General features: G+C 32.6%; 1 protein-coding gene across 1 annotated transcript in view; it reads right to left on the bottom strand.

Annotated features, from left to right (window-relative positions):
* Positions 1–1,037: 1,037 nt before the first annotated feature.
* The window catches only part of LOC118074223 (titin-like), a 71,886-nt gene continuing 58,241 nt past the window's right edge, over positions 1,038–14,682 (bottom strand). The window contains 16 exon segments of the mRNA XM_035095276.1: positions 1,038–2,191; positions 2,269–2,574; positions 2,653–2,850; positions 2,930–3,034; positions 3,157–3,231; positions 3,317–4,753; positions 4,823–5,092; positions 5,181–5,750; positions 5,852–6,442; positions 6,594–7,565; positions 7,639–7,791; positions 7,885–7,995; positions 8,079–8,129; positions 8,429–11,978; positions 11,981–14,419; positions 14,511–14,536. Of these exon segments, the coding sequence (XP_034951167.1) occupies positions 1,989–2,191; positions 2,269–2,574; positions 2,653–2,850; positions 2,930–3,034; positions 3,157–3,231; positions 3,317–4,753; positions 4,823–5,092; positions 5,181–5,750; positions 5,852–6,442; positions 6,594–7,565; positions 7,639–7,791; positions 7,885–7,995; positions 8,079–8,129; positions 8,429–11,978; positions 11,981–14,419; positions 14,511–14,536 (11,057 nt within the window). The 3' untranslated portion in view covers positions 1,038–1,988.

Here is a 14,682-nt window from a genome sequence, read left to right as displayed (position 1 = left end):
GAACAAGGTGGACACTGATTTTAAAATTTAATCTTTTCATATAGTTAGATGATCAATTAAAATCACACATTTATTTAAATTTATCATAAGCATGAGTAAAAAAATTTTTTTTTTCAATAAATTGTAAGGGTGTTATTACATGGATTATTAAATTCATTCTTTGACTATGCATCAGTATTTATTATTTAATTTCAATAAGTTCTTGTAAAAATTTTTTTAGTACATCCATAAAGAAAAAGTGAGTAAAAAATTAGACGAAAATAAAAATTTTCCAGTTTGTCTGGACTTCAAGTTTGTACAAATTGTTAGCTGTTAAAAGCCATCTGTCGAATGTTTCAAAACTTAAGTATTTTTCAAATCTCCTGGGGCTGCTGCGAAAGTGGAAATAAAATAATAGACGTAAAATATGAAAAGAAAGGAGAGCAAGGAGTATACAGACGGTTGAAAAATCATAGCCTGAAGCTGTAAATTTCTCACAAAATGTCTGGTATTACGGTGTTTTGTGCCCAGGGCGCGTGCTGGTGTTCTCTTGCGGGTGCGGCTTCATCGTTGTCGCGAATAGCTGGGTATTTGTAATTCTAATGGCGAGGGCGACGAGCCTTTCAAATGGGGTCGGGTAATGGTTCGTAAAAATTTTTGTGCTTCAGGCTTTCTTGCTCTTTCTTTTCTTTCTTGTCAGTCTCCTTCAGACGGCCTTTTTACAATGCAAAAAAATTTTATGCTTTATAAAAAATACAAAAAGTCATTTGTAACCTACAGCATTCTTTTTATACTATTAAATTAATTTAATTTTTCATTTTAGTAGTTACAATATATTATCTTATTATTATTTGAATTGATTTCCATTATTTTTACCTAGAATTTACTCGTGAATTGTTTTAATAACTAGTCAAGCACTGCAGAAGAATAAAAGATATAACATAATGTAGAAATAAAAAATGACACATGTAATGTGGGAGATTTGTGTATTGTATTCAGCAGATAGACTGCAACACGCAATTTTAAAGAATTTAATATAAATAAAATAATTCATTGAATATTATTTATAGTCATTTATTGTTTAAAACATTATATAAAGGCTCATGATGAATGCAACACAATATTGATAAGTACAAAGATGGATTATTGCACCTATATTTACGTCTCAGGATATCAGCATTGTGTGGCATAATCATCAATTACCGATTTTATTTTCATCGTATAAGTCTCTCAAACTTCAAATTATAAATAAATACATAATATCTGTCTTATAATAATTGCATAATAATGTTTATAATTAACATTATTGATATAATTATGAACGGAATTATATTAATAATAATAATAATAATAATTAATGAATTAATAACATTTAATTAAAATAGCAATAAATATTTGACTCTATTATAAATAATTTTGACAAACATAGGAAAATGATGGAAGCATTGCTTGCATTGCACATAATTTGCTATCTCAAACAATATTTTCATATAAATACAAGGAATATTTTTTTAAAATATAATAAATCTCTAACTTCTTGAAAAGTACTTGCAATAATTTATGTCTATAGACTTTTCAAGAATGATTACTTGTATCACATTTTTCGACATTGCCACACAATCTTGGTCATCTCATTTTGACAATAGACAATTATCAAAAATGGTATAAATGAAGATTTCAACTAAATAAATCATAATTAATATTTTGATAATTGATTATTATTATTAAATAACAGAGGATCTTATTTTGATGTATCGTCCATAGAAGTTTAATGTCTCTGTCTGACATGTCAATAATCTTTTCTACTGTATGACTAGATTTTAGACTCGTCCAGTTTATTAAATAAATTTTTTCCATTCTTTATATACATTTTAAATGAATAATCTAGTCAATAGTATGTGTATGATGATATTTTTATATAATTTTAATCTTTATATAACTTTCTATTTTTGTTTAGGTAACCAATGAAAATGATTGACCATTACTGAAAAAAATATTTGTGAAAATGCTTATTTGAAAAGCTTTTTAGCATAATGCCAAATTCGGAAAAAGTATTCATCCTTTCTGAGAAGTTGAGTGCGTGCATAAGAACTAATATCAGCATCCATGTTATGATCTCGTAACCATGAACTAGTATTTTCTGTACTATAACTAACAGATGCTGTTTCACCATGCTCAGAAACTTCTGCTACAGGTTCGATGACATCTAAAGCTATAAAAAATTCAGTTACTAATTGATCGTGATTTTATCCTTGTAATTAATTGATAAACTTATAAATTTAAATTTACCTGATGCAGGAACAATTTTAACTGGTTCAACGGATTCAAGAGGTTCACTGAATCCTACCTCATTCCTTGCGTATATCCTAATATAGTATTCATGGTCTTCTTGTAAATCTCTAACATTTAATTTTTGAATGTCTGCATTAACTCGACCGACTTCTATCCACATTGTCTTTTTAGAATCTCTTATAGCAATTTTATAGCCTTCTAACGGTGCTCCACCATCGAATTCTGGTCTACCCCATTCAATAACTACTGTATTTCCAGCAATTTGTCTGATTTCTAATGGAGCAGTTGGTGGAGATGGCACATCTGTTGATAAAAAAATTTTTAGTTACATATTATTGTAATAATGAAAACTTTATCAAATACAATTAATAAAAATCTTACTGGCATGAGTTTGAAGAGTAATAGATTCAGAAATTGCTGGTGTGCTCAGTCCTATACTGTTCTCAGCAAATATTCTAAAGAGGAATTCACTTTCTTTAAGATTTTCAACGCAATATTGATGAGTTGTTGCATCTAAGGTAACTATTTTAATCCATTTAGATCCTCTGCCTATTAAAGGTCTTTTTTCGATTATATATCCTACAAGAATTATTATTATTTCATTAATAATTTATTATTTACCGTTTTAATCATTTTAATGTTTTAGAAAAAAGTTTACCCGTGAGTTCTGAGCCTCCTGTACTCGCAGGTGGTGACCACTTGAGAGTTACACTCTTGCTTGTAATATTTGTAACATGGAAATTGAGTGGACAAGATGGTGGAGCTAATACGATTAAAAATATTTATCAATTTATTGATGTTACTTATTTATAAACAATAACAAACATAATAAAAGCAATCCAAAAGACTATTGCAAAATAATTATCATCATGTGAAAGCATTTACCTTTACTCTTTACTGCTTTGGTAACGGGAAAAATTCCAAACAGAGCATAAAGCGATTCTTCAGTTACAGTTAGCACTAAGCGTAAGCATTTAAAGGATTTATAGCAAATAAAAAATTAATGAATAACAATAAACACAATATATAACTAATGAATACTTACTAATTTGTTTTCCTGCAATAATCGATTCTTCTGACAAATATGGAGGGCTAGTGCCAACTATATTTGTTGCTGAAATTCTGAATTCATATGCGACATCGGTTTTCAAATCAGAAACATTGATCCATGTAATTTTGGCTTTTGTTGTACCGACTTTGGTCCACGTTTTCTTTGTTTCTTCTTTAATTTCAACAGTATATTCGATAATAGGAGATCCACCATCATTTTCGGGTTCCATCCATTTAATTGTGAATGAAGTCTTGGTCATTCCTGAAACTTCGAGCGGTCCTCGGGGTGATTCGGGCTTATCAACTGAAGATTTGAGTGTTACTGGTTTCGAATCTAGTGGTTTCGATGATGCTATTTCATTTTTAGCTATTACTCTAAAAATATATTCAATATCTTGTTTTAAATCTCCGATATTATAGCTAAGAGTATCTTTATCAACTTTAGTCACACGTTTCCAAGTCTTTAATGATGTCTCACACATTTCAATAACATAATCTGTGATTTCATAGCCTCCATCATCTTTCGGTGGCTTCCATTGAATCGTAAGTGAGTTTGGTTTGATATTCTTAATCTCAAGAGGTCCCTGTGGTTTGCCAGGTTCTTTTCCAACAATTAATTTGATTTCTGTTGTTGATTCTCCATAAATATTGATCAATTTCAAAGTATAGTTTCCTACATCTTCCTCTTCAACTTTCCTAATGGTTAGTGTAGCGAACTCTTCATCAACTGATGATGTTATTCGTTTTGATCTAACGATTACCTTTTTGTTGATAGCCCATTCATCAGTTGGTTTTGGAGAAGCAGAAAACTTTACAGTCATGTTCACATCATCACCTTTTTTTACTTTGTACTCTGTCGGTGATTCTGCTGAGATCTTTGGAGATGCCTCAATTACTTCTACTTTCAGTTTAGATGATGTTTTAGCATTTAATACAACTGCACTATATTCCACAGCATCATCGATATTACATTCATTAATGATTAATTTTTTAACTTTACCTTCATCAATTATTGTGTATTTCTTGGATTTATTAATTGGCATACCTCTTCTACACCACTGAACAAAGACATCTGAACGTGACAATTCGATCGTAAATAATGCATCTTCATCGAGAGGAACTACAGTAACAGGTGGCAGTCTTTTAATAAAACTAACTTCGGGTTCTTCTACAATTAAAGTTGCTTCTGAAGTTTGATCTCCAACTTTACATGAATAAAGACCAGCATCTTCGGGTCTCGTGTCATAAATTTTCAATTTTTGACGTTTTCCATCAATTGATAAACTTATATGTTCAGAAAATTGAAGTTCTTCACCATCTTTGAACCAACGAACTAATGCATCTCCTTTGGTCAATTCAATTTCAAACTTAGCTTTATCCCCTTGTGCGATTTTGACGTCTTTCATTTTTGTTATAATTTCTGGTGGTAATTCTAAAAAAAAAAAATAGTTCATGTAATGATCAACATGATGGTTATTCAAAAATTTCATTTTGAACATACCGATTACAGTCACTTCCGCTGAGCATTCTTCATCTAAAAGTGAGCAAGTGTATTCTCCTTCATCATGAACTGAAGTATTTCGAATATATAATCTTCGAAGAGGTCCTTCCTTTACAAACTCAATCTTTTTATTACGAGGTTCAATTACTTGCCCATCTTTCTTCCATTGAACATCAGCAGTCTGAGATGTTATTTCAACTTCTAAGATTGCCACTTCCTTCTCTTTAATTTCGAAATCTTCTAATTTTTTCACAAACTCAGGTTTGGTTGCTGTAAAATTATATTATCGTTTTTATTATTATCAATTATATCCTACATTTTATTTAATAATATTATAGATAAATTGTAATCAACTTACGTTTGACTTTTACATTGCATGAAGTACTTTGATTTTTAACTGTGCATTTATAAATTCCTTCGTCAATAGCACCAGTCTTTTTGATCACTAATTTGTGCACACGACCTTCATGAATTACCTCACGATGATCCATACCACTAATTTCTTCATTATTGTGGAACCAAGTTGTTGATACCGTGTGAGATGTTTCACAAATGAGTTCAAGCGTTTTGTACTCTTCTACAATTTTTTCTGTCTCTAATTTCTTCGTAAATGTAACTCCAGAAACATCCACAGTTACCCGAGCACCATGTGAAGCTTTTCCAACAGGATTGCTTGCAACACATTTATAATCTCCTGAGTCAACTTCCGAGTTTACATTTTTAATTTCCAAGATAATATTTTTCCCATCGTATGTTTCTTTGATGTTTGGTGACTTTTCCAAGGGTTTGTTATTTCTTAACCATGTTACTTCTGGAACTGGATAACCAATAACTTCAGCTACGAGCTTAAATGTACTTTTATCTGGGACTGTCAATTCTTGGAATCGTTTAGTAAAGAGAGGGGGTTCTGGAGCACCACTAGGTGTTTCTAAAAAAACAATTTAAATAAATATTAATATTAGTTTTATGTATTTAGTTAATCGTGAATGATTTCAACCATGCAATGGATAAGCATAAACTTTGAATCACCTTCAAATTCAATAACTTTTGAAACTTCAGTAGCTACTTGTTCAATTAAAAGATAGTTATTAGATTTACAAGTTTTTTTACAAATTAATTGGCAGCAAAATTTGCACACTAGTTCATTATTTAATTTATAAGCAGGATTTAAAACTTCAAATAACGTTTGACAAGTTGATCCATCATAATAGGGATACTCAATTGACTCATCGATTGAATTACAAAGAGTTTCGGATTCTGAAGAGCAGTCATTCTTATAAAAAATATCTGTGTTTGTACTACACTTCGAACCATCACAAGATTTGTTGTTCGGACCATCAATAAAATCAATTATTGTGCTACAATGAGATCCAGAACAATAAACATCTGAATGGAATTCATTAGTAGAATTATTGAGTGTACCACAGCCTGATCCTGAACAGCAATCATTTTTGCAAACAGACTCTGTGACTGTTCCACAATGAAATCCATCACTGCATTTAGAATTCGATTTACTAATGGAGTTATTTATTGTTCCACAACCTGAGCCAGAACAGCTGTTATTGATTGTTATTTCAGAGATTGTTCCACAGTTAGAGCCATCACAAATTTTATAAGTAGCTGTAATTATATTAGTAAGCAAAAAGCATGAGCTATCAGAAAATTTTATGTAATAATAATTGATAATTAGTAAATATCGATAGAAAATTTGATAAAAAAAAATTATGTAGATAAAAAAATGCGATAATAAAGAATTCAAAACAAATTTTACCTTCAACAATAAGCATTGCTTTGGTTTCTGCAGTTCCTAAATCGTTGGTTGCGATACACGAATATTCTCCAGCATCTAAAGGCTTTGGCTGAATCATCGTTAATGTGTGAGTATCACCGTCTTTTGTTGGAATTAAATCTTTCCTTAAGGGTTTACTATCCTTCAACCAAATGACTTTAGGAATTGGCGTACCAATAATTTGAGTATTCAATACGACAGTTTCTCCTTCCCGAACAATGAATGGTTTTAGAGGTTCCAGAATTTCAGGAGGTTCTTTAGCACCAGTTTTGACTTTCAAAGGTATTTCAATTGAAGCTTCACCTTCTCTGTTACTTGCTATAATTTTATATTTCCCTTCTTGATTTTTCGTTACTTTTTTTATTTTCATGACACTGCAGTACATGTGCATATCACTTTCTGTTGCAACAACTACATTTTCTTTAGTTGTTATCTTTTTGTTTTCATAATACCATGTGATCTCCGGTTCTGGTACAGCAACTAATCGACACTCTAAGATAACATCACTATTTTCATCAACGCACTTAGCTTTTGGTTTGCGAGAGAAAGTGGGAGGAATTCCTTCTAGAATATCCGCAAGGGAAGATTCTCTTGATAAACTTTTTCTTGAATGCCCAGTCATGTCAGAACCATGATCTGAAAGAGGAGCTTCAACAGTGAGTTCTGTGGTACTCGATGCAAAACCGGCAGCATTTTTAGCTACGCAAGTAAATGTTCCAGCGTCTTCAGGAAAAACTTCTCTAATGATGAGAGTTGCAACGTTGTCTTCATCGTAATAAATATGGAAATCTTGCGATGGCTTAATTATTGCAGTCTGTCGAAACCATGTGATTTGTGGTCTAGGTAAACCTTCAACTTGACATTCGAATTGGACTGTATATCCATCGGGAGTATGAATTGGTTGAAGTTTTTGAATAAACCGAGGTGCTGATGATTGTTCTCCGGGCCCTAGTTCTATATTTGACAGAAGTAAATTAGATAAGAAACTTTTTCATATTGTTATCATTGAAATTTTATTTAAACTTACTTTCAAAAACAGGAAGTTTATCGATTTTTTCGTTTAATTTTCTTTGTAAATAGATAGTATAGTGTTCTTCGTCAAGTAAATACTGTGCTGGAACCCATCCCTTTTCTTGTGTCAAATGTTTCTTCACAAACCACCAATCGGAATTGATATGTTCTGAAAAATATAAGAAAATATCCAATCACTCAATTATTTTATCGAATTTTTATTTAAGACTCAAATTTATATTTAAAAAATAATTTGTTTTACCTATAATATAGACTTTTTCTCCTTCAACAAGATTAATTGCTTCATCTGTCTCTGCTACGTACGAACATATTGAGAACATTACAGATCCTTCATGAACACTATATTCACCTTCTATTTCAACAAGAGTAATATTGATTGATTAGTACATCATTAAAATCTTCGTTTTTTTTTAAATGAAAAAGTAAAAATTGTACCTTCTTCTTCATAAATATCTCCTTCTCTTGTAATACTTAAACTTGCTTCTTCTGTAAATGAAAAAAAAGTAATATTAAATGTCGAAGAAAGGAATTTTATCACTTTGAAACCAAAAAAAAGCCTCAGTGTCAATCGCTTATGCCGATGTCTTTCTATTTTAGGATAGATTAGAAGTAAGGATGAGGGTGAGTCATACTCACATCTCTTATCTCACATAAGTTAATTACATTAGCTGCTATCTGTTATTTATCTACTGCAAATAATCTCTAAACTTTTCTAGAAGCTGGAACTAAATTATTTTCTAAGAAAAAAAATTAAAAAAAAAAGATTAAAAGAATGTAACTCGAACCTTCTTCATAGGTGGATGGACGACGTTTAGACATTAATTTCAGTGCTAAAAATTCATCAGTTTCTTCCATAGAATATTTTCTTTCTTTCTTCAACTTTATTCTAACATCATCTTCTTCTATTTGTTCTATTGAATAAGGACGGGGCTTTTTCTTTTTCTGTAGAACAAGATTAAATGCATCAGGCTCTAATTCATCAATACTGTATTCCTCCTTTGTCTCCTCTTCAGAATCATAAATAATTTCTTCAATCACTGGTTGACCATCGTCGTTAGGACCCTGAATAATTCTAATTGTTTCTTCACCCTCTTCTTCATGGTAAGTAAGAGCTTTTTTTTTAGGCCTTAATCGAACTTTGCCTGTCATTGAAATATCTTCTTCTTCATACGTATTTAAAGAAATTTTGAACTCTTGTTCTACATCTTCCTTTGTTTTTGTTCTGCGAGGACGGAAAGTAACATTTTCAGTTTCTGTAATTTCCTTAATATCCAGGCGCTTTTTCCGAGGTCGTAGTTTACGCAAAGTAACATCTTCACAAATTTCTTCAATTAATTTAGGAGTAGATTTTGGAGGCTTACGATGAACGGTAAATTCTTCAATAATTTCTTGGACCACTTCATCAGGTTCTTCAATTACTAGTGTTTGTTCAATCACTAATTCATCAGCAGCTTCTTCAGTAACTGGTTTCTTTTTGGGTTTCTTCACTATCTTAACCTCTTCTGTTACTTCTTCAGAAACCTCGTCTGGCTTTTCGATAACGGGCTTCTTGATAGTTACCTCATCAGCAGCTTCTTCAGTAACTGGCTTCTTTTTGGGTTTCTTTACTATCTTAACCTCTTCTGTTATTTCTTCAGAAACCTCGTCTGGCTTTTCGATAACGGGCTTCTTGATAGTTACCTCATCAGCAGCTTCTTCCGTAACTGGCTTCTTTTTGGGTTTCTTTACTATCTTAACCTCTTCTGTTACTTCTTCCGAAACCTCGTCTGGCTTTTCGATAACGGGCTTCTTGATAGTTACCTCATCAGCAGCTTCTTCCGTGACTGGCTTCTTTTTGGGTTTCTTTACTATCTTAACCTCTTCTGTTATTTCTTCAGAAACCTCGTCTGGCTTTTCGATAACGGGCTTCTTGATAGTTACCTCATCAGCAGCTTCTTCAGTAACTGGTTTCTTTTTGGGTTTCTTCACTATCTTAACCTCTTCTGTTATTTCTTCAGAAACCTCGTCTGGCTTTTCGATAACGGGCTTCTTGATAGTTACCTCATCAGCAGCTTCTTCAGTAACTGGCTTCTTTTTGGGTTTCTTTACTATCTTAACCTCTTCTGTTACTTCTTCCGAAACCTCGTCTGGCTTTTCGATAACGGGCTTCTTGATAGTTACCTCATCAGCAGCTTCTTCCGTGACTGGCTTCTTTTTGGGTTTCTTTACTATCTTAACCTCTTCTGTTACTTCTTCAGAAACCTCGTCTGGCTTTTCGATAACGGGCTTCTTGATAGTTACCTCATCAGCAGCTTCTTCAGTAACTGGTTTCTTTTTGGGTTTCTTTACTTTCTTAACCTCTTCTGTTACTTCTTCCGAAACCTCGTCTGGCTTTTCGATAACGGGCTTTTTGATAGTTACCTCTTCAGCAGCTTCTTCCGTGACTGGCTTCTTTTTGGGTTTCTTTACTATCTTAACCTCTTCTGTTATTTCTTCAGAAACCTCGTCTGGCTTTTCGATAACGGGCTTCTTGATAGTTACCTCATCAGCAGCTTCTTCAGTAACTGGTTTCTTTTTGGGTTTCTTTACTATCTTAACCTCTTCTGTTACTTCTTCCGAAACCTCGTCTGGCTTTTCGATAACGGGCTTCTTGATAGTTACCTCATCAGCAGCTTCTTCAGTAACTGGTTTCTTTTTGGGTTTCTTCACTATCTTAACCTCTTCTGTTACTTCTTCAGAAACCTCGTCTGGCTTTTCGATAACAGGCTTCTTGATAGTTACCTCATCAGCAGCTTCTTCAGTAACTGGTTTCATTTTTGGTTTCTCTGATTCTGTTGATTCCGAAGGCACTTTTTCAATATGAACTATTTTACTGATTTTCTTTGCTTTACTTTCCAAGTCAACCGGTTCTTTCAGTGATCTAGCTGTCGTTTGCTCTGGTCTTTCTCCTACTGTTTGTTGTGTGTATTCCGGTGAATCTTCTATTTTTTCGATAATGGACTTTTCAACTACTTCCAAGACTTTTCCTTCTCTTTTTTTTGGCGTATGGGCCCAGTCTATTTTCTCTGGCATTGGCTCTAAAACTGGTCGCTCATATTCTGGTTCAACCCATTCCTCCCATGGTTCTCTGTCTTTTTTATCAGGTTTTGTCTTTGGTTTCTTAGAAGTACTTTTTTTCTTAGATTTTTGCTCTTCCTCTCTTATCTTTGGAATTTCCAAAGAAGGTTTGATTTTTAGTTCTTGGGTAATTTTTGCTCCTGTAATTGCAGTATCTTCTTCCCACGGTTTAAGACCAATTCTATCAGGTTGATCTTCTGGTTTAGGTTTTTCCGGAATTCTGAATTTAACTTCAGACTCTTCTTCAGGCTTTGATGGTTTTGCTCTGCCCGGAATAATCGGGATTTGTTCAGTTTCTTGTTCAGGTATTTTTTTTGGCATTTTTGTGTATGGTACTGATACGTTTTCTGGAATAGGCTCTTCTATTTTTTCAATTTCTTTTGGCACATATTTTTCTAATTCAGGTTGGTCAAAATCAGTTGGTTTGAATTTCTTACGTTCTAGTGTTATTTTTGGCTCTTCTTCTTTTTCGTCTTTAGGTAATTTATCAGTTTTCTCTTCTTTGGGTTTACTCGGTTTTTCTTCAATCTTTTCTGGTTGTTCTCCAGAAATTGTCCTCAATTTTATATTTTCAGGAACTTCTTTGAGTTTTTCGGGAACTATGCCTTTGCCAATTACTAAAGATTTCGATTCTTTTTCATCTTCTTTTAGTTTCTTAGGTTGTCTTTCATAAATAGTTTTGTCTTCTATCTTCTCAAGGGGTACTTTTTTCAATTCTTCAAATTCTTTATCTAATTTTTCTAACTCCACCGTATCTTTCTCTGAGAGTTTAATTTTTTTTCTTTTCTTTTTTATCAGTTTTAATCCTTCTTCAATGTTACGAGATAAAGTTCCAGATTGAATGGGATTAGGTTCCAGTTCTGTTATTGTTGGATATTGTAATGCAGGTGGATAATCACCGTAAAATGTAATGCGACTTTTTAACATAAATTTCGGTAATTTAAGTGTCGATATATCTTTCTTTTTCGCGATTGGAGCTTTTTTTAACTTAATTGTACCGAATTGAGGTTCATCTTTCGGCTCCATATATCTTAATTTAGTAGGTTTCACAGAAACTCTTTCAACTTTCTGAGGAACGAATTGCTGCGCTTGTTGAGGTTCTGACAATTTTTGTTTTTTCTTTTTGGAGGGTTCCCATTGTATTTTTTCTGGCATAGGTTCTAAAACTGCTTTTTCGTATTCTGGTTCAACCCATTCTTCCCAATCTGCCTTTTTGACAATTTTTTTCTTTTTTTTTAATTTTTTAATTTTTTCTCCTTCTTCTCATCTGTAGGTTTTATCTCTTTAATATTCTCATCAGGAACTGTTTTTTCAACTGCATGGCCGTTAACTTTCGGTAGCATGTTTTCCTTTGGTTTTCCTGGAAGTACTTCCTCGACCTCTTTAATAATCGTTTTATCTTCAACTTCTTTCGGAACGTTCAATGTTACTGGTAGCTTTAGTATTGTTGGTTCATTAGATTTTTCTTCTTCTTTTAACTCGGAAAATTCCTGTATAACGATTTGATTCATTTCTACACTTTCTATAGGAACAATGTCCGTCTTAGCGATTCTATCTTGTGGTTTATGAATGACAATTTCTTCAATTATATCTTCTGGAATTTTTTTATCTGTTATTACAGCTTTCGTCTTTTTGATAATTTTTTCAGTCGGAGTTTCAATAATTTCCACTATTTTCTGTTCTTCCATGGTCTTTTGCTGATCCTTAGGTTTTAAAATAACTTCTTCTATAATTTGTTCGGGTATTTTATCTTTGAGCGACTTTCTTTTCTTTTTGATGATTAATTTCTCAGGCGTTTCAATTTTTTCAAACACTTGTTCATTCACTGGACCATCTTGAATATCAATTTCTCTAATTGTCTCAATATTGAATTCATCAACGATAGACTGAGCATATACTTGTCGAGGCTTCTGTATAATAATCTCTTCGATTGTATCTTGAGGCTGTTTCTCTTTTTGGATAGTTATAGACTGACGTCTAATAATTGTTTCAGCAGGAGTGTCTTTAATTTCAATAATATTTTGATTTTCCATTAAAGCAGCTTCTTCATCAGTTTTTTGTGTAATTTCTTCAGAAATTACTTGAGGCTTCTCTACTTGTTTCTTCCTAGTAATCCGTGTTTTTGGGGTTTCGATAACTTCAATAATTTCTACTTGTGAATTGTTTACTGTCTCTAATTCTTCAACAATTGGAGAAACCTGTTGTGGTTTTGGTTTTAATAAAACGATTTCTTCAACAGTTTCTCCAGGTACTTGGTCGTCTTTGCAAATAGCAATTCTCTTTTTGATAACCGTTTTTTCAGGTGTTTCAACGATTTTAACAATCTGTTGTTCTTCCATTGATATAGTTTCATCGTGAGGCTTACCTATCACCTCTTCAACAACTTCTTCACCTTTTTTTTTCGTAGATGGTTTTTTCTTTTTAACAATCCTTTTTTCCGGCGTTTCGATTACTTCAATTACTTCTGTTTCAGTCATAGTAGCGATATCGAAATTATCAATAGTTTCAGTAGCACTCATTTGGTTCGGTTTTGTTAAAACGATTTCTTCAAGACCTTCTTCCGTTACAAACCTCTCTTGAAGGATTGGTAATTTTCGTTTGATGATTTTTTTAGTTGGCGTTTCAGTGATTTCAATAATCTGTTGCTCTTCCATAGCAATGGATTCTTCAACTGGCTTAAGAATAATTTCTTCGATAATTTCCACAGGTTTGTCTTCCTGAATTGGCTTCCGGGTTTTAACTATTTTCTTGGTGGGTGTTTCAACTATAACAACAACTTTTTCTCCAGCTGGAGCTTGTAAAATTTCTGTTTCAATCATTTTTGCAGTTTTCAGATCGTCAACAATACTTGTAGCTGATTCTTCTTTTGGTTTATAAATTACTATTTCTTCAGTACATTCGTCATCAATGCCCTCATTATCGATCAGAGCTTTTTTTATCTTAATCAATTTCTTTTCTGGTGTATCAATAATTGCAAGAATTTTCTTATTTTCCATAATTTCTCTCTCCTCTTTCGATTTAAGTCTTACTTCTTCAACAATTTCCTCTGGCTCGTTTTTATTTGTCAACTTTCGTTTCTTCTTTAAAACAACCGCCGAAGGAGTTTCTATCGATTCAATTATAGTTTCCTCAACTGGTCCTTGAAGAACATCGACTTCAGTAATTTTCACTGTTTGAAGGTAATCTATAATAGACGTCGCTTTTTCTGTATGAAACTTCGGTATTATAACTTCATCGATCATTTCTTCAGGAACGCCACTTTGAGAAGCATTTGACTTACGTCGGATTACAATTTCAGTTGGGGTTTCACTAACTTCTACAATTTTTTGACCTTCCAGAAGAGCACTTTCTTCTGGTGATTTATGAACTATTTCTTCAACGATTTCTTCAGGTTGGTTTTTAGTTGCTGGTTTCCGTTTTTTTGTAACCCTTAATTTTGGGGTTTCGGTCACTTTCAAAACTTCGACTTCACGCACTTCAGCAAAGAGGAGTTCTTCGATTGTTATATTAGCCACTTCAATAGTAGGCATTGACAAACCAATTTCTTCAGGGAAATCTTGGAAAACATTGTTATTATGTTCGAATTGGACAAGATCTTTATTTAAAATATGAATAGCGACTGCTTGTTGATCACGAGATTTAATTCCGTCCTTCTTGTCTTCCACAATTTTGATAAGATCCTAAAAAAAAATCGAAAATGAGATGATAAGATAATAATATCATCTAAGATAATAATAGAAACAAAAAACGAACGTAGAGAAAAATACTTACCTCTTGTTCGGTAACCTCAGCGATACCTGCACCAAAAAAAACAGAATTAAAGTCGCAAACAACAAACAAAGAAAAACAATGTGAAATAAAAAGTATAATGATCATACGCCAGAATGGAATATGACCGATAAAGTTTCAGAGAATATAATAAAACCGAAGGTTCGCAAAGAAG

The sequence above is a fragment of the Chelonus insularis genome, unplaced genomic scaffold, assembly GCF_013357705.1.
Source record: "Chelonus insularis isolate UGA/USDA-ARS -01 unplaced genomic scaffold, ASM1335770v1 contig_133_pilon, whole genome shotgun sequence".
NCBI lineage: Eukaryota > Metazoa > Arthropoda > Insecta > Hymenoptera > Braconidae > Chelonus > Chelonus insularis.
Note: the sequence above shows the minus strand (reverse complement) of the source record. Positions and strands in the feature narration are given on the sequence as shown.